We start from the raw sequence: 20,504 nt of genomic DNA on the forward strand, positions 1-20,504 counted from the left end.
TTGGGTTTTTGTTGTTTTTTTTATGTTTGTTTTTTTTCCGGAACCAGCAAAGAACTTGTGGGAGAAGTAGAGGAGTGAGGGTTGGGAGTTTTGGGAGTGTTGTGTTTGCAGTCATTTTAGTAACAACTTAGTTACTAGTAAGTAAACCCTCTGTCATTCCATATACAGTCCCTTCCTTTTATGTATTTACACTAACCCTACCTAATGTTTCAATAGTTGCCTTGTACATCCAATTGATGCATTTTGATGCAATTGATGCAATAGGATGCCTGTTCCCTCACAATACAGATTGCCAGATTGTTGTATGTTTTTATTTTTTTCCTGAGTACTGTAAAATAAGGGTACAGTACACACGCCGCCTTCAAAGATAAAGCTTGTCTAAAGAATTCAGTAATTAGACACATTCTTCAGCACAACGTTTATCTGCTCTGATTTGATGCGCCCCCAGTACAGCCAGTGGTTCAGCATGATGGGTGGAGGTGTAAGGTTCTGAGAGTTACTCATCGAAAGGCATCGTCTTTGGATAGATTTTTGGGTCATGGGCCATGGCTCAGATCAGAGATGAAAGATGTGATGGAAAATGGCATCTGTGGATATCTTTTTTAAAGGAGATGCAGGGAGATGGCTCATTTATTAATTTACAAGAAGATGCATATTTTTTGCTGCCACAGCCAAAAAAGAAAAAGAAAAGAAAAAACACTGTAAAATACTGCTCCGATTGACCCAGAGTTCTCATGATTCAGTGAAGCAAGAATCTATCAGCCAAAAGCTTTTTGTCTGTAATTGGTGCTTGTTGGAGAAACACAGTATCTTTGGAACCACATGGGTATGTGCCAGGCTGTATAATGATGAGTGAGTCCCACGGTAATGCCATATGTCCTGACGATATTTAGAAACGAAGCACAGCCCTTCTGTGCTGTGATCTCCTACCAGCTGTCTGTCCTTATTGTTTGATAATGAGTAAAATGATCGTTAACCACTATTGTCATAAAAGTTTATCAGGAAAATGGTTTTTATTGCATGAGACCAAAGACACAATCAAGCTAAATTTCAAAGCATACTCATATGAAGGCACTGTACTTGCTACTGAAGAATGCAATGCAGCTTTTTTGCTAGACTGGTTATCCTCTTCATACAGATCTTCTCCTAACACTAGGGTGGAGGCTCTAACAGTGGGAGGTCAGTAAATCCTAAATGCTATCTCCTGCATGGGCTACATTCACATAGCAGGTAAAAGTGGCTCACATCTGGCTTTCTGATCAAATCCGACTTTGTTGTTAGGCTGTTCACAATGTCTTTTTAATGTGACCTCTATCCGACATTAACACCTAAACAGACCGGCATGTGCAAAAGCTTCAGCTGGCACACTGAACCTGAGGTTAACAAGCACAATGGAGCCTAATGCTTATGTTAATCTTAAGTGGTTACAAATTTAGAAGTGAATTATCATGAGAGCAAGGAGGTGAAAGAGGACCAATATTTTAATAATGGACCTCTGGAGTCATGGTAGCTACAAGAACAAATATATGTGGTCTGTTACCTTACTATCCCGACACTGAAATCCTGTTTAACTCTCTGCGTCCATCATTCCTTCCCGGCAAATTATAATGAATGTCGAGTTGGACTGGTGTAAAAAGTGCATGACTTCCGATCTGGCTTTTCAATGCTGTGCATTGGATAAGGATTTCAGTTCCACATATAAGTATCCCAAATCGGGACTGAAAATGTCAGAGTGGATGAGTATGTTTACACTTTGAATAAGCATGAATTTTTGGAAATTGTATCCCATTCGTATGTCACTTGACTGCATTAAAACACACCAAAGATGCACTGCGATCAAATTATTCAAACCGCATTCAAAGGTGGCAAGAGACAGATCTTGTCCACATACAAGTGTAAACGGAACGATATTTGCATACAGTTACTTAAACAGAAATAGTTTTACCAAGTGCTGACATTTTCACTTTCTCACAAATTAAATTGAATGTCTGGCGTCAGACACGATGGAATAAATTACAGTAGCTGCCAAACTAAGACTTCTCCTGCCCCATGCAGACGCTTTGTTGGCTGTTGTAGATGGTTTCTGCCATATTCAATATCGTATAGGCCTAATACATGAGGAACCATGCTTACAATGTTTCAGGAAGTAGGCCTACACCCAAACAATGTATGCATTGGAGTGCTTTTTAATGGTTAAGTAACACAGGGGACGCGTTTTAGTGAAAAGTATAACCTGAATCTGGCCAAGTACATCCTGATACAATCAGGATATGAAATGTGTTAATGCAATGTGTAAACAGATAAGAAGAGTCTTTTTTTTTGGCTGTTCAGATAGCACATCTGTGTTACATATGAAGAAGTAGATCATCTTTGGCCCACTTTTACCTGCTGTACGAACGTAGCCTTGGTGAGTCCGTGAGAGCATTAACTGTTCTACTGCAGGCAGCAGCAGTGGAAGTCAGACATGATAAGTAGGGTGGACTCATGCCAGTGGCCTCATTTCTCTGTGAAAACAATACATCTTCACACCATTTCATGAGACTGAGTCTGGACAAAGCTGTTTCACAAAGAGGAATTGCATTTATTCGCAGAAATCCAAAAAAGGGACAAAAATATGTTAAAGATAAAGAAATCAATACTTTATTGGCTGCACAAATTACAAATGCACAAAAAAATTTTAATTACAAAGCTTTCTGATAATTCATACTATACTTAGACCAAAAAGAGATTAAAAACAACAGAGTATTTAATTACTGGAATGAATTAATTACATAAAAAATAGCCTTTCAGAGCAGAAGAAGCAACTGTCCTATGCCTGCCACATAACAACTGAAGCTCTATCTAGTTAAATGTTCTCCCTTCTAATGCGCAGACACCCACACAGAAGTGAGAGAATCAGGAACTGGGGAGTCTTTCCTAACTGAGGTAGTGATGGATTGCAGTGTTCTCTGGGTAGTGCGGAAGGAAGTGGAGGCCAGGGCAGGCAGGGTAGTGAGTGAGTGCTGGCTCTGGCACTCCAGAAAGTAACAGGCTGAGGGTGAAATCGAGCGGCCCTGTTGGGCTACATTGTAACGCTTAGGCGGTCCTGGGGGCCTGGCTCAGGTTGGAGGAGCAGAACAGTCTGGCTGTTCATGAGGCAGTCCTGGGATCCATAGGCAGGTGGCTTGGGCCCGTGAGATGGCAGGACATGCGGCTTGAGTAGTAGGCTATGCCTGGTGGGACTATCGTAGCATTCTGCAATGATGGGGATGGTTGAACCTGAAGCACCAGGAGCTGTTTCTGATGATCCTCCAGCTTGCCATGCTCCTGGGTGGAGCTCATCAAGGGTGTGGAGAGGATGTCATGGTGTATCACAGGCAAGGACTCGCGACACAGGTGTGACTGCACCTGCCTGCAGGTGTGGGGGCGCAAGCGGAGAGGGTCAGTGGGGCTGCCCAGACCCGACTCCAAGGGGAAGAAGGGAGGTAGGTAGCCTAGCTGCAACACCTCATCCTGTGCTAGCTTGGCCAAGCCAAGCAGGCTGTCATAAGAGAGACTGCTGGCATGCCCACTCATGGCACTGGGCGAGAGGATTATCTCACCAGGGTGTGAGGACAGGGCCCGTGGACAATGGCTGAGCAGATGGGCTCTGACCCCTTGGTAGTGGCCCTGTTTCAGACTAGGTGCATGCGTGTTGAGGGTGATGGAGTTCAGAGGCAAGGAGCTGCACTGTAGGGCCAGATTGATAGAGATAGGACCTTGCTTCTCAGGTTGCTCTAGACTGGATTCTTGGGCACTAGCACTGACCTGAAGCTGGGGGCATTCTCTCTTCCCCACCTAAATAAACAAATGTGGAACTAGGTCAATCTGACAAAGCAGAATACAACTCCCATTTTACAGCGTCCACTCACCTACTCCCCGGGAACGTGGTAGTGCATTCTGGAAGGTGACTCTAATGGACCGATTTTATTCATGTCCTGGGCAGGAAGCATAGCAGGTTTGTATTGGAGTATGTGCTCTAAGTCTGAAAAATAACATTGCCATTCTTTTGTTATTTGCCCAATATAAATATAATCGTTAATACAACAGCTAAGGTGTGACGACACCATGGACCCTCACTCTCCATAGAGACCAGGTGTCTCTTGAGCAGAGCTGGGTCAGGTTTAGGAGGCAGTATAGGTGGAGTGTTCTGCCTCTTGCACTCCGGGACCTCCAACCTTTGTGCAGGCTGCGTCTGGTGGACGACAAAAAAGAATCCACATTACAGTGAAGGGTGATCATGCCTTCACTGCTACATGCACAGACATTTCGAATACCCCTCCCTGGCAGACACAGAGAAGATAAAAGCTGATAGATTCACACTCATATGCCTTGATTAGAGTGTTGAAGTCTTTTGCACTGGGCCATGAGGTATAATTTGAAAAGACAAAAGAAGTGGTTGTAGACTACGAGCTGCAAATCGCAGAAGTTCCTTATTCAACTGACTGCAATACTCATGGTTTCATTATTAGAAAACACTGACTGGCAACATAGACTGTGTCACGGACCGCTCGCCTCCCTCGAGTCACGAGGTTCGGCCCGCCAGGTGCAGTGGGAGGACGGTCTTGTTTGTAACCACACCTGCACCACGTTAGCCTTTATGTATATAAACCCGTGTTAAAGTGCGCAGGTTGTTGGGCATTGGCGGTGTGATGCGTGAGTATGACGTGCTAATGGTCGATGCAGTCTTGTGTATCGTGTTTGTTTAATGTTAACCCCTTCATGTTCATTGTTTGTGATAAATGTGAGTGACGTTGTGTTGTATATGTAAAGGTACGTCCCAGTCGCTGGAGTCTGCGTCCTGCTTTGCGCCCTGCGGCACTCGCACCGACACACGTTATAGGCTGAGGCTATGAGTTACCTTTGTGGGAAACAGTTTGTTTTTGATCCTATTGACCTCAATTTTTATAGGAACGTTTTCAACGAAGAAACTCTGAAGGCTTGTTTACCTGCAGGGTCTCACTTAGCCTCCAGCTTCTTACCTGTTCGTTCGTAGTTCGCTCTCTTGCCACCAGAAACAGATGGAAGCATGCCAAGCCCATGACGGGGACAAAGAAAAGGCCCGACGTGTTTATGACCGCCAGCCTGACCCAACATACTTAAGGAACACTGTTATTAAAGCAACAGTTCAACCATAAGGTGCTAATGCAGTAAACGAATGACGGCAAAAGGCGTCAGCTAGCATGATGTAGCATAGCATGATGACACAGCAATAGTATAACGTAGCAATAGCATGACATGGTAGTAGTGTGACAACGATAGCATAATGTAACGGTAGAAAGACATGATGGCATGATGTAAGGACAGCGTGACAGCAATAGCATAGCGTGATGTAAAAATAGCGCAACTTGGCATTAGCCTGACAGCGGTAGTGTGACATAATGATGGCATGATGTAAGGCTAGTGTAGCTTTGCAATAGCATGACGTTGCAGTAGCATGATAGTGATGGCATGACATAAGGATAACGTAGCAATAGGATGACCTAGTAGCATGACGGCGTGACATAAATTCGATTCTAAGGCTCATTACCATTTCTTGGTTGAACAATAGATCTGTTGCCACCAAGTTATCTATGAATGCAAGTGTTCTCAAGGTCACCCTTTCAGCCTGAGGTCATTGATCTGCATGGGCTGCTGTGGGGTAAGGATATGTGACAGCTGTGCTCAGCTCCCACAAGTCTTGGGGGTGATCCAGTACATGCAGGAGCCCCCCAGAGAAAATGACCACCATGTGGATGCTGAGAGACAGCAGGAAGAGCAAGAAGCAGTGGTAGTTCTGTGTCCAGATACAGTTGTTCATCCATGGGCAATGGTGGCGAAGGTCCTGAGCAGTTTGTTTTACCATTGTAGAAATAGAGAGGAATATTAGAGGACATTATAACAGCATTTGCATGACATACTTACTCAGGCAGTAGCTGATATGCTCAGTGTTTTTACTGCAAGCAAACTACAGGTCACTTGGCAGTGTTCAAATCTTTCCAAGAACATATGCTTCAGAGAACTGAATGGCACTTGCTGCATAAAGCTGTTGGCCACGTCAATGCAGTCTGACTTTATATAAATCACATCTGAGAGGGGACAAAATGAGGGCAAAGAGGATTAACCTGCTTTTGTGCCAAGGGTGTTGTAAAACACCCCCCCCCCCTTTACCTCGACACAGTGGTCACACATACTACAGTGGGAGCCCTGTGGGGGTCTAGGAGTGACAGGAGGTGCACCACTTCATATCTGGACTCCCTGCATGTCCACGTTCTTATAAAGGGGAGCTGGGATGTTGTCCTCATCATTAGCTGTGAGAGAAACAAAGAGCCTCAGTGGATGTTACACCTCATGTTTCATAACGTTCATCAGAGTTTCACCAAGAAGTTTGTATTTCTGTTGGCTGTGAATCAGCAACATGCTCCTTCTGTTAGGAACAACATTTGAGCTCTTTGTTTAAATCAGGTCCTCTTTGGTAATTCTCTGTCCTCAGTTGTCTTTGATCAAATCCACCGGACTAACCCCTTGGAAGCACGCTGGCATCCATAAATGTTGCCATGGCAAAGCTTGCCACAACGAAGAGGAACGTGATGCCAAGGCATGCTGGGATAACGAGGGACGAGTTCTCCATAAGCCAAGGACACCTGAAATGGAAATGAAGGAGAAAGACAATCAGAATTGCAGACAGGCATTCCTCAGTGGCTATTTCTGCACCATGTAGCCAGAGAAGGGGCATGGTTGCCTCAAGAATGCACTGTCCTCGTTTTAACTGTCACAATGGGCACACTGCTCCAAAACTTTTTATTCAGTCCCTCAGAACTTCTTTTGATCACAGAATGTTGAAAGATTTCTAGCTGTTGCGTCCTGCCTAACTAAGACCCTTCGTATAGCCTTAGAGCCTCTGGGTAGACTATATCTCCACACTACAAAGATGAAAGTGTGGATAGATTAAAAAAAAGAAAAAAGATTAGTTGAGGGGGAAGATTCAGCACACAGAAGGAGATTAGATGGAACGGTAATCATGCTCCCTCTGGACAGTTGATGAAGCGGAAGATCAGACACACACTATTTCAGTACTGGGCTTGCATGCGTCGAACTGCACTAAGTATAGCATGAGGGGTGATTAATGTCACACAAACCAGCTTCAATTAACACTATTAACCGTTGTTAAACTGTAGGCATTAATCTGACATGTTGTGTTTACTGGGATACAGTCCAGCAATGCAGAATGGTTTTGGCAAAAAAAAAAAAAAAAAGGGGAATCCCATTTTAGGGCCGTGAATGCTCAATGTCAAGATGACACCAAATCACTTTATAGAGCTACTGTGATGTAGGGTGGGGTGCAGGATGCAAGTGATTCAGCACAAGGCCAATTCTGCATCCTGTTTGTAAACAATACACCCCACCCTCATACCAGCTCCCAATTGATCTCTCTTAATGCAATATATGAGCTCAATCATCATTTAGGAATTATGAGATGGGTTCGGATCACGTCCTCGAAGGGGGCCCATTTTAGTCGCAGTCTGGCCGGCACGACACCCAACCCCGACTGACTGGTGGCTGCAGAAACATGGGGCCGCAGCAGGGACTGGGGGAGGGGCTCTCCCTGAAGGAATGCCTGGAATGTTTTGCCAGATGCACTTCCATAATCCCAGATTACCGAATTGGGATCACAGAGCATTGTGCTGATCTGTGGCAAACTGCAGAATTCGGATGTGGAAATATGTAGTACATTACTATTGCCTGTGAAGGCATGGAGGCAATTGATGGTAATAATCAAATGTTTTTTGGTTTTTTAAGACTCACAAAATTCCAACTACAATAAAACATGCAGTTTGGGAGAATGAGCACTTTTGTTACTGGCCTTTCTTAGAGCATGCTTTTGTGGGAATGGACAGAATGAGACACAGAAGCCCACAGATCCTCAAATGCTGAACTCTCACTAATGTTGCTTATCTGTCTAGACATTATATATTGCCATGGCTTCTATTTACAACCTAATAAACAATGGCAATGCAGCTCAGAGTGCTTCATGCCTGAGATCTTATAAAATCCTGCCTGACACGTTTTTTAGTGCCAGACATATTTCTGTATGTGAGAGTCAGTTCACTCTGGCAGTCTTTGTATTTTTGGTCAAGCAGAAAGTGTTCATCACCAGGCTGCAGGCTTCGTGTTTGCCTGCTGCCGTGTGGCACTGTGCATGCAGTATGCATCAATTTGTATGATGTTATTTGCCATGATGTTATATTGAATTCTACTGTATACTTTTGCTTTTGTTCAATATGAAATATACAGTACGTTATTGTACATCCTTCTTCCATATTTCTCTGCAGTATTAACTATTATTCTGTTTTATTCTCTACAGCAGCAAATTGCCATTCTCCTTATATGAGTCATTCCATAAACATGTTTTTCAATAGGAAGATAGTGAGGACAAAGTCCCTACCCCTTTAAGAGCCTGATTTCTTCTCAAAGGGATTACTCTGAATACCTCCGCTGGACCTGCGCAGCACCAATTTCAGACCATCTGGACTGCAACGAGAGTTCATTATACTACATCCCTCCCAGACAGGCTCCAATGCTTAACAAACCCAGTGAGCCATTTTAAACCTCACCCCCATTCACTGTCTGCATGCTGCCTTTGCGGAAAATACATCAGTAGACTTAAAAAAGTACAAAGCATTCTTTTACTGGATGGACCACAAAATGAGAGATGCTAATGAGAAATCAACAGACCGTTTAATTTCAGCTGCTGTGTGGCTGATACACATTCACTGCAACTTCCATAAAACTGTGTTGGAGTGGAAGGATACTTAAAACCTGTGCCAAGCCTAAGTAATGCCCACAAGTCTGGGTTTATGACACCAAGAACCAAGGGTTGCTGACATTCCTCCATGTTTGATTAGGCTCTTGACTTTCTAGAAAATCCGTATGATGTGTGATTTTGGGGTAGGTGTCCCACAACTTGTTTGCTAACCGCTTAAGTGATCTGCTACTTAAAAAAAGAACCATTAATGTGACTCCAGTAGAGGTTCCAGAGTGAAATAAAGCAGTGCTTTGTAAGGTCTAAGAAGACAGCAGATACTGAGAAGATACTTCAGACAGCTGAAGCCTTCGTTTCAAGGAGGGCTTTTGAAGTGTTCACTTCAAAAACCAGACAGAGGAGTTTTTTCTCAGCTAACCTAAGCTTTCTGACAGGCAGACATTCTGCAGAAAGCAGTGGTGGAATGGCATTAATGCATGTTTTGGTGCTGGTACTGTTCATGGGATGTGGTCACGCCTGTGATTTCCACTGCTCCAGTTCTTATATCGAATGCATGTATTATAGGACGAAATTAATTTCTCAGATAAATGAGACTTCAGTAAGCTGCATTGTGCTGCCTCAGTGGGACTATTTAGGATAAATTCATCTAAGCAAACTGTGCTGACCAACATTAATTCTGCCTACAGGAGGATTGATGATGTACTCCAGTGCTCTCTGTAGCCATATTAGTGTGCTATGAAGTAACCGATTTCAACAGCAAGACCCAGTGATTAATCTCATAAATAAGCTCCTTTTAAAATGGTGCTTCACACCAGCTTGGCACTGGAGATTGGGAAACTGCTGTTTACTGCAGCACTGGTATATTGTGACGCACATGGAAATGTTGGGGGAAATCCTGACCAGTTCTTTAGAAAAGCCACTATGAAATACATACCATTGTAGATTTATGTAGGTTTGAGATATATGGCTGCTTAGAAATGGCTAGTGTTGGGCCTAACGTATAGATTGTGTCTGCATGGAGAATTTCCACATGTAACACATTAAGTAAGACTGAGCAGTGTCAAGGTGGAAACTTCCACTGACATTCAAGTTCGAATCTCAGTTGTGCAATGTGCCATCTGAATAATGGATTATAATTCTTCAGAGGGATGAAAAGATGTTTCTTCTCTCACCCTTTCAGGCAAGGTTAGTATCAGAATCAACAGTTCACCCCTCTAATGGCGCTAACTAATGCAGCATGGTTAACATGCCAAACTTATTCAGAAACGACATGGACGAAAAGCTCATGGTTACTGGGGGAGGAATCTGTGTTTTACTTACCTGAGATGCAACAAATGTGGTTTTGGACGATTGGAAAACACTTTGAATTGTCCAAAACCAGTCAAATGCTCTTATGTTACAGGAGCTGTTTCCATCCATGCCTGCAGACATAATCTCAGAAACCCAGAGGTTTGAGCTCATTACCATGCACATCTGATAGCCATTGGCTGCAGTGGTTAAACTGCTGCAGCTATGTTGGCAGTTTTATGACGTAGGAAATCTCTCTTGCTCCTGCACTAAAACTTACTGTGTGAATGAATAAAATGAAGAAAGAGCAGGATAGTGTGATCTCAGCAAAAGGAAAGAAGGAAAAGGTGTATATTTGAGTCAAAACAGAAGAAAATTACATGGTCTCACATTTGAGTTAGGCCTATTAATTGATTTCAGGTTGAGAAGAGCAGCATCGTTATATAATGTCTGTTTAATATAACATTATATATTCCTGGATCAGTCCCTTTAAGAATTCCAGAACTGGAATTCATTAGTCCCAATCAACACAGACCTTACAGAAGTAAAGATACTTTTACATTCCAACAACATTCAATGGATTTACATACAGTGAATTAATTCAATTAACCTGCAGTAAAAGCTTTTTTCATCCCTACTTGGAACCATATTGTAACCATATAATCATATAACCACATCATCTAACATCATTTGAACATAGTCTGCATTATAAACAACTTCTCTTGTGTTGAAAACCCAGGACCAATATGACTGAAAAGGTCGGCAAAGGGCCAGAGTCCAACCACCCTCTCCGTCAACTCGTATACCACTGACAATGGCTGACCTAAGGACCAGCCGTTGCCCAGAGTTTGAGCCTAACGTAAGAAGTTCTCTGTAAAACTGTGTGTTACTGTACTAGCGAATCGGCTTGAAAACTCCATCCTTTTTTATCTGGACATAATCGCTTAGGCTTTGGTGGTACACTGCCCTAGTTTCTGTGTGTAGCCTCAATATGAATACGGAACAGGCCAACAGCTTGAAGTAAAAATAGATTTAAATACAACAATAAATCTCCATTATTTACAGAAATTGAATGTCTACATTTTTTGTACTTATTTATAGTTAAATGGTCCAACAAGCTATTGTCAGATGTATCTATATAGAGATGGTCTGCTTTTACTTTTTTGTCCAACAACCTGTCCTGTTTCTGTCATTTTCTAAACTAAAAGACACAGGCCTGTGGGAGTTGTGCAAATTGCTTAGGTACTAATGTCTTAGATTAGTGAAACACCTTGGTAATAGTGCCCTCCCCTAATTAAATGGATGGATTAATTAATTTAAAAGAAGAGCACTTAAAAACCATATGACAAATCATGGCCCATCTTTTGCAGTGTTAAATTCTCCATACGGAATAAATGAGCCTTTGAGTGAAGTTTACAGGTACATCTGGAAACTGCGCTTAACGAGTTTGTGTTTGTGATACCAAAGTTTCCAAGGTGTAAATAAATAGTCTGGTGTTGTGTTCTGACTCACGTGAAAACGAAGAACAGTGTGGAAGGTCCCAGCACGAGACTGGCAGCAATCGACACGGGGATGTGCGGGCTTACTTAAAATCGCTCTCCGGTGCTCGTGGGCATTTTGCTGTTTCCACATACCTCAGTCGTTGATCGCAACAAATAGAACATCTTAACACCACATGTCCTTCATATTTAAAAACTGGTTTTAAAGGGGAAAAATTTATATAAATAATTTAAAATATCCCTACTGTGTACTACTGTCCGGCAAGCTACGGTTAATGTACATAACAGTTGTGATACACGTTAATTAAAACGTGATGCTTTTTAATTAGACTCAATTATAATTAATAATGCAAAGTAATGTTAAAAACCTGTTTTATACTCTAATTAGAAGAAATATTACTATTATTACTAACATTAAATACTGCATTTTATTGTACTGATCTATGAATTCTTGGGTCTTAGTTAAGCAATCCCAACAATCTATGTTCAGTTGTAATAAACAGTCCCGCAGGCCTTGCCTCAAACTGTAGGCCCGTTCAGCCTGGGCCGCAAAACAAGTTAAACTCCCTCTGGTGGTAGACGGCTTAAACTGCACCACTGCAGTGTGTGCGCCAATAATGAAACTCGTATATTCAATCAGCAGTCACTGCAATTGGCAGGTTTCCGGTACTGCACCGGTAGAGGCCTTTAAATACACACACACACACACACACACACACACACCTTTAAAATAATTAGATATATGCACGCAGGTTTCTACTATGAGTTAATCGGTTCCTGATTAAATGATTTAAAATCTCGATTAAAAAAAATGCATCCGTCAGTTGGAGCAACAAAAGCGCGCAGAGACGCAGAGGCACATCGCCACTCACGGTCAAATAGTGCAGTAGTAAAAGCTGCAGCATATTTCACACAATCATTGTCGATGCTTGTCAATAAATGTTCGATGTCAAGGATTCTCAAGTGCGGATAACGCTGCCACATAAATCACAGTGGGACAATAGCTATTGAAAAACTGTTCATGACTCGGTGCATCCAAAGTTACTAGAGCCTGCCAAAGTAACTACGGGGCTGACGCCCTCCTACCTGCCTAGTCTTTATATTTGATTTCGGTTTTTGTGAAGTGCTTAAGTTATATGCAGAATCGCTCTTACAACTCTCATTCTGCTCAACAGTCTCCCACGATTTCAGGTTATTAAATTATAAGGGAAGGTTGTGGAATTTACACAATTTATTGTTTGGCATCAAACTCACTTTCTTTTGCAAACATGAACAAAATAAACTGGAAGTATAATGCAGTTACTCAAATAATATAATTGTGCACTAATAATTATGAAGATTAAACAAACACCATAAATATTTCAGTTTAAGCAAGTTTTATTAACAAATGTCATGAAAATGTAGTGAAAATATTTTTGTTCGAACCATGTAGCTTTTTAAAAGTGCTATGTGTGCAGATAATAATAATAATAATAATAATAATAAGTTTTGAGAATACCTTGAAATACTGATCATCAAAGGTGTGGAGAGCATGAGAGGACGTCAGTGGTTTAGAAATGACAGGATGCAAGCGCATACAGTATAAATGTATAAGCAACCAAGGTCTTGCAATTTTATTGCAATTAAGAAGTGGCACAAAACCAGATGTTAAGCCAAAGAAGTTCTCAAGCAGCTACGATGCTCATTACAGCGTTTTTGCTCTCTGCTCAGATCTGTCTGGATATCAAGTCCCACAAATGGTCGCTGCTTTACAGGTATTACTTGTGCAGCATTTTTTCCTAATAGTAATTGTTTGACATTAGTATAAATAAACAAAATTATCAGCTGCCACTTAACCATTTGCTAATTATAGGAGATTTTTTAACATCCATAGTGCATAAATGTAGCAATGTAATGTTTTATAAATAGCAATTATACAAATTTTCTCAAGAGGATGGACAGAGGAATTAATTCTGGGAAGAGTTTTAGACTCAAATGTGACGGTGATAAATAACAATCTCTTATGTACTCTTATCAGTGACTGATGTAATACTCCCGATGATTCTGTCATGACATGTTAATGGATAAACTGTAACCATATAAATCCAACTCTCACCACCTGAGTGCAACACAGGTTAACCAGCTAACTGCTTGGGGAAGGTCTGCTTGCTCTGCTGTCTTATGGGTACTGTTCCAGGTTGAACGTCCTCAGGCCTAGGAAGCTAGGTGAGCCCGTCAGCCAACTGCGTGTAAGCCTGTTGGGATTTCCTGTCACCTTAACACCTGGCCATCTGAACCACAAACAGGACACCAATAAGATTCATGCATTTTAAACTCTGCCACATTAACAAAGGCACGGCTGAAGAAATTGAGGTGAACTTTACCTCTGTCTTTGAGGTTCAGGGTAAGACACAACGGTGTTCCTCCATTTGGCAATGCAGGGATAGAGCTGCTGGTCAATTTCCAGTCCTGTTAGTGCTAACAGGACATCATTGTCCAGCTTGGTGGGTGAGTCACTGTTCAAAAGAGCAAATCACAAACACATTTAAAGCAATTGCTTTAAATTTGAATTATTTTAACTCACACCAAATTATTACACAATACCAAAACAATCTTCAATACTAGGAAGCAATCAATTCACATTTAGTAATATAGGGTTGTCCAGTCTTATCTATAAAAAGGCAACCTGGCAACTTATGCTCTGCCAAAGGTATAACCACAAAGTTATCAATGGTTGACATTTATTTTTGCTCTTGCATCCTCCACTGTTCCAATAATTTTACTGTGCCTAACATCACAAAGGACTCCATCCAAAACCAGGTGCAGATCAATGCTGGATTTTCGCATCTCATCTCCAACTTTGTGTGGCCCAACAGATTCTCAGCTAGCGAGGCTAACTTGATAACTAATCTTACTGTATTATAATGGTTTACTAATCAACTGCAAGCCAACTTTTACATAAAGTTGTGTGGAAATATAGCAATGTTTTTTTTCAATCGCTAGATGTCAAAGTATGGAGGTGTGGAAGTGGATTTATGATTACAAACTTCTGCTAACCTTAGGAGGCTTCTGCTAACTGGACACTTTAATGATTTCTATCATTTCAGAGAGTTTCAGACAGAGGATAAAAAGATATGTACAGTAATAGAACATTAATGTGGTGTTTTTATACTAAATAAGGTAACTCTGTCCAAAGAGACCCTAAAAATAAAATTATGAACAATAAGAATTAGCATCAATTTAACTCTATTTAAAACAATTGGAATCAGTTGTGCAACTGCCTGATTCAAATAAAAACTGGCAGTCATGCTGGACCTTTGTATATAAGACTGAATATGGCTACAGCAATAGCTTACCCCACTAGATAAATATTTTGCCCAAATCCCTCCGTGGGGCTCCCTTCTTCAGGTATACTGCATGTGGACTTGTAGGAGGAGCCAGTAGATGCGGAGCTGCTCCGATCCCTCCCCCCACAGCTCCACTGAATAGTATGGCCCAGGACACCCCGAACAGGAAATGGGCTCCCCTGGCTTCCATCGTCCTCTGTGCCCTCATCCGCTGTGTAGTATTCCTCTGAGCCAGAGTCGGTCTCCTTGTTCTGGGTCCACTCTGACCCTCTCTGGTCTGCCACATGCAGTTCACCACCTCCTCCAGAACCAGGAAAAGTGAGAAAACCTATCCCGGAATCCACAGTACTCTCTGGACTGTCTCCAGAAGCCTTGTCGAAGAAAACCTTCTCAAACTCCTGCAATAGGTTACACACAGGGGACTGTAAAGATACAGGGCTGATTTCTTCAGTCCAGCTAACAGGGTCCCGTGGTGTCCCAGGGGCATTCAGAAGCAGATCATCAAGGAATATCCCAGAGGTAGGACTGGACCCATTATCCTGTCCTGTAAAAGATGCCACGAAGCTTAACTTAAAACAAGCTTCCTGCCTAGCTGAAGGCTTCTATATGTCGAAATTACACCTAAAATGTAAACAAAGTACAGAGCCCTTTTCCTCACTTTTAAATGCCTAAAACCATTTACCAGAGAGTGAAGAAAGTGATTTTAAATGCATCCAGTTCTTGTCTGTGGCATTTGTCTGTTGAATAGTGTTGTTCAAATAATTTTCCAGCATTTTCAAGCCATCCTCTGTAGAGAGGTCAATGAAGCAACTCAGAAAGTCCCAGTATTCAGCCCAGGGGTACCTCATCTCATGTGCTAATTCCCTGTCAACAAAGATTATCAGCTACTATTGTATAGACAACAAATTATTATTTAGATTTAAAAGCATCAGTAATCACATTGATTGCAGCATAGAAAATTATAACATCTTTAAGTTATGTTCATACCTTCCAACTCGCTCTGCCCCTCGGCCCAAATCCGACTTTAGTATATGATGAAAATATCTGGCTCGGTCACGTGGTGGCGTTTTCCACAACCTGTAAAACTTGTTTGCCTGCAGGAGGGATCTTAATTAGGCAATTATAGATGAAGTCATGAAGCCAGTTAAAAACAGCGCAGAACTAGAGTTACCTTCAGCAGACTGAGAGGGCCTACTAATGCCCCAATAGTCATACTGTCCTCGGTAGGCCTTGAGCCAACAGACAGCTCTCCACACTGGGAGGACCCAGGGACCCACGGCACGCCGATGACAGGGTTAAGAGTGTTATCTGTAGCTCTCAGCAGCGGAATGAAAAAACGGTCTGTGGGAACAGATTAAAAAAAAAATGGTTCGTTTACTCGAGCAAAATCACCTTACCCTGCATGCTTTACACTAAGTAGCTTACCTTCCAAATATTCCCTGATCCTCTCCTTAGTATGCTTATTTTTGTTATTCCTCTCACATATCACCTGTTGAAGCAGGAAGGTCAGTTATTCTTCAGACTGAAAATCCGAGGTCACCCACAATGAATGGCTGTACTTACACTGGAGGGTTTCTGCCCATGCTTGTTCCTGAGGTTTTTATCGATGGCTGGATGGGAGCAAAGAACATTCACCACGTCTGGACAGCCAAACTTACAGGCAAAGTGAAGCGGGGTCTCATTGCTCTGTGGAAATGGTGCGCACGCGCGGGCGCCCACACACACACACACAAAAAAAAAAAACCCACCATAGTTTACACCGACAGCCTTTTAACTCAAACTGAAGTCAGGATTGTGTCAGCACACATCACTAACCCCTTTATCAGATGTGTTGAGGTACAGGTCTACTATATGGTCAGTCCGCTGCATTAACATGGTCTCTTGATCATTGGGATACATGAGCCGCATGAACTCCAGACTTTCCAGGGTCTCCAGTATCAGGTGTGCCATCTCTGCTTGATTCTCTTTTGCTGCTACATGTAGAACATTGTATCTGCATCCTTCCTAAAGTAATAGGATACATCTCAGTTCACACCAACACAAAGGAACTGTTCAGGAACTGCTGCAGCACGGTTGGTAATCATGTATATTTTTTATATATATATATATATATATATATATATATATATATATAAAAAACTGTACCTGCACAATAGTCGGGTTGTCTCCAGATCCAATAAGGTATCTTGGGTTACTCCACACAAGCTTTTTGAAGGCTTCTTTGTCTCCTTGTTCCACAACTCTCCTAAGTTTCGCTGTGAGGTCCTGTGTGCGTGGACTTTTGAACTCATTAGCCTTCTCCATATTCACCATTTCCAGACCTATTGATTTCTCTGGCCAATTAAAGAGACCCAGCATGGTCAGTTTGCTTAAGGATGACTAAAGGATGGGTAGGGCCTGCTAAGCATTATGCAAAACAAGATAATCCTGATCATCATTCATTATTACCCAATCAGCATTAACGCATTAATTTTTGCTACTGTATGTTTTATACTTTTGAATGTTCTTCTCTTCTTGCACTTAATAATGTAATAGTAATTTAACCATACCAGCTTGAAAAAGACCATAGACATCCCTTGCATGAACATCTGTCTCCGGGAATATAGAAGCAAGGTTCTTAAAAAAACGATATGCACAGAAATCATCTCTTACCAAGCTGATGATCAGGTCTGCCTGCCGGAGAAGTGGGGGATTTGTCTGCAGAGTGTGTTTGGGGTGACAGGCCACCATCACATATGCCCTTAGCAAAGCTCTCAGCATCCTCTCTGTTGGAGAAATCTTTGAACCTGGCCCCTTTCATCTTTGTCACAGCCTTCAGCGCTTTCTGCTTGTCAGTATAAACATGGAGGCAACCTGTAAGAAGAAACATCATTATGCCTCCAAAACACATACAAATGTCTCTATTTTTTATGACATCTATGACACGTGGAGTCCACTGGGTAATTCTTTTTGATTACGTACCATCATTAAGCAATGGATCGTCCGGAGGTGGCAGTACTCCATAGAAAAGGGAGGAGGTGGGTTCAGGCCAAGTCTGTTGACTCACATGGCCCAAAGCTTGGCCAGAAGAACTCGCACCCTCCGCTTGTGCGTCAGTGTCCGGGGAATGCGGCTGCTCCAAACAGCGCGTGCTGTCACCAGGTTCCCGTCTGTCCGCGTGCGACGGGCCGCACTCACCCGCATTGCTTTCCAAAAGTGTCTGGGCCAGCTTTTTCTCAAGGACTCCCCTAGTGGTGGCTGTTATAGGCCCACACTTCAGCCCTGCCCTTGTGATCTCCTCCCGAAGCTCATCCGGACTCAGCGATCCCAGTCTACCCAGCACCGCCTCCATAATGGGGCGATCTGATCTGGTAAAGTGACTTTAATCTGAAAGTTAACGGCTCGCTGTTGCGCATTTGGCGTAGGCTTGCGACATCTCAGCTTCCACTTCCGAAGGAGCGCCAGGTGAGATTTTCCTCAAATAAAATAAGCATCTGGAAAGTCAGTTTTACTGCAAATACAAAGCTTTCTGTATGCACATATCCTGCTGTGACCGAGTGAAAACGTTCACGAATACTTTTCATGTATTTCAACCTACTTATCTAGGGCGGTAACTTCGTTAGCTAGCTATCTATCTAACGCACCCTGCTGCGCTCCACACCTACTTTGAAACTCAGCCAAACCTTACATGCAAACGAATCCGCACCCGACACAGACACACGAAATCCCAGCGAGCGTAGTTATGTGAAATCAGGTCCCACTACGACTATGACTTAAAATACATTTTATGCCATCCACCATGCATTCGTGGTCCTGTCCGCGGTAGGGAGCCTCTGCGTTGACACACTACTGCGCATGCTCCGTAGGGAGCCCGTCACCGACACGCACACTCGCGATTCCTGGATCCTGCTTGATTCTGTGAGTTCAAAGAGGTTTCAGAAATCCACACACATAGGGCCTATAGTTTAGTAGGTCTAAGGAAAAGTGAATGCATGTCCCGCATCCGCACTGTTTGTCTGAGAACAGGACGTCCTTTTTATTTTCGTTGCTAATAAGATTTAGGAGAACGTTTGCCGTATGCACGATGCAGGAGTGTGACGGTCTGTGTGAAACGGCAGATGGCGCTAATGTGCTGCGGTTCAGATTAAATTGTCCGAAACTGAAGAAGTTAAAAAGCTGTCTGATTGGGAATTATAAGTAGATCCTTTAAAAGTGCGAAGTTTTATTTACATAAGACAAACATAGATGTTTATGACACTCCCTTTAATCCAACCCAGAGCAGAGATGTTTATAACATTTCAAAATAAAAGGAGGTACACCTTTTCTCATTCGTTTTCCTTCCTGACCTGCGTGCATTATATTGATTTTGGCTGCCAGTGTTCGGTGAGAGATTTTCGCTACATAACTCTATATAAACTATATCTTACTGTTACTAATGTGATCATACCATTATTGACACTACAATATTTTTCAGTGTAGTTAGGTTTGCTGCTGTTTATCACTGCTTTGACAGTAGGCTATAAAATATGCATTGCCATTATTTCTCTAGGATGAATACACGGAATTATTTCTGATACAATATTAACAGAGGTATTTTCAGGGCGAACCTCCTTTAGATTTGGCAGTGTACGCGCCCAATGGTGGATGGCCTCTCAACTGGATCTCAGACGCTCTTAATAATGTGCACTACCACGGGAGCCATTTGCGATGCGGACGGCATGAAAAGCTGCCCGCTGTGGCATTTTTCCAGGTGACCTCTCCCCTGTCCCACTCCTTTCCCATCGCCGTGTCCAGCGAACGTCGGCCGGGTGATTGAGGGTGCCAGCTGGCCTGGTTGCTGACCGCTGACCGCTTGCACTCTTCATCCGCTCCATCATGTGATTTATGGCAGCGTCGAGGAGCCGTGAGCTCGCGCGCGAGCCAAGTGAGCGTGTCGTCCGCCCACCCGGCGCTTTATTGCACGGGCTGCTGGAGCCCGTAATTTACACGAGCAGACAGTCACATATTTCACCGGCTGTCCAGATGATGAAGATTTATACGCCTTCAAAAGTGTCTGTTTATACAATAATTGTCCCGGAGAGCTTCGAAAGACAAAACCCTTGACATACAAATATGTATTGCAGAGCGTGTTTTTTACACTTGCTTTTGTCTGTGCTTTATCATAATACCAAAGAGAAAATATTGACTTCAGGACAGTCATAAATCTTTTTTTCGTCTGCCAAGGAATAGGCCTAAGCGTGTCACTGGCGGCAAACCGAGAAATTGGAGGATTTCACACACATTGGTGTTATTTTCCAGTAATGGTTAAAAGGAAAGCGAATAAGACAGAACAGAACTGAATTTAGCCGAACTGAATTTCCTTTCCACGCATGAGGTTTGTCATCACCACACTACTACACCTGGAAGACCTGACTGAGATCGGCCTACTGCATATCACGGCACCATCAGACAAAAATCCCACGCGCAACCATTTGTCTTCGACCCCACTTTTGAAGCTCAAATTTATGCCAACTTTACCATTAGTCGACTCCAATGACATTCTCTTCAAACACAGACTTCCTGGGGTATTCAAGTCAAAAGGCAAATTTGCGGTGATGATAACAGTGTTATTTCAGTTCACTGAAGTCTGTTTGTACTGAGGTACTGGGAGCG

General features: G+C 42.6%; 2 protein-coding genes across 2 annotated transcripts; both read right to left on the reverse strand.

Moving 5' to 3' along the window:
* Positions 1 to 3,129: 3,129 nt before the first annotated feature.
* Positions 3,130 to 11,664, reverse strand: zdhhc8a (zinc finger DHHC-type palmitoyltransferase 8a). Its single transcript, XM_035535814.1, is given in 10 exon segments — positions 3,130 to 3,816; positions 3,906 to 4,003; positions 4,099 to 4,213; positions 5,001 to 5,103; positions 5,670 to 5,842; positions 6,169 to 6,217; positions 6,219 to 6,246; positions 6,249 to 6,308; positions 6,520 to 6,641; positions 11,561 to 11,664. Coding segments are annotated over 10 exon segments (1,539 nt in total).
* Positions 11,665 to 13,129: 1,465 nt separating this feature from the next.
* Positions 13,130 to 18,684, reverse strand: LOC113573337 (ankyrin repeat and LEM domain-containing protein 2). Its single transcript, XM_027003531.2, has 12 exons — positions 17,835 to 18,684; positions 17,526 to 17,726; positions 17,019 to 17,206; positions 16,689 to 16,877; positions 16,437 to 16,559; positions 16,299 to 16,362; positions 16,045 to 16,214; positions 15,861 to 15,967; positions 15,556 to 15,737; positions 14,883 to 15,417; positions 13,911 to 14,042; positions 13,130 to 13,817 (listed from the first exon to the last, which is right to left on the reverse strand). Exons 1-12 carry the CDS (start codon positions 18,202 to 18,204, stop codon positions 13,706 to 13,708), a joined length of 2,373 nt encoding a protein of 790 aa, XP_026859332.2. The 5' UTR covers positions 18,205 to 18,684; the 3' UTR covers positions 13,130 to 13,705.
* Between the last annotated feature and the right edge of the window lie 1,820 nt (positions 18,685 to 20,504).

Source organism: Electrophorus electricus, chromosome 17 (genome assembly GCF_013358815.1).
Source record: "Electrophorus electricus isolate fEleEle1 chromosome 17, fEleEle1.pri, whole genome shotgun sequence".
Lineage (NCBI taxonomy): Eukaryota > Metazoa > Chordata > Actinopteri > Gymnotiformes > Gymnotidae > Electrophorus > Electrophorus electricus.

Excerpts from the sequence above, each read along its gene's own strand:
- LOC113573337 (XM_027003531.2), bottom strand. The coding sequence starts at position 18,204 with ATGGAGGCGGTGCTGGGTAGACTGGGATCGCTGAGTCCGGATGAGCTT. Across the intron at positions 17,727-17,834 it reads CGATCCATTGCTTAATGATG|GTTGCCTCCATGTTTATACT; the intron begins GTACGTAATCAA and ends TTCTTCTTACAG. Across the intron at positions 15,968-16,044 it reads GCCCTCTCAGTCTGCTGAAG|GCAAACAAGTTTTACAGGTT; the intron begins GTAACTCTAGTT and ends TCCCTCCTGCAG.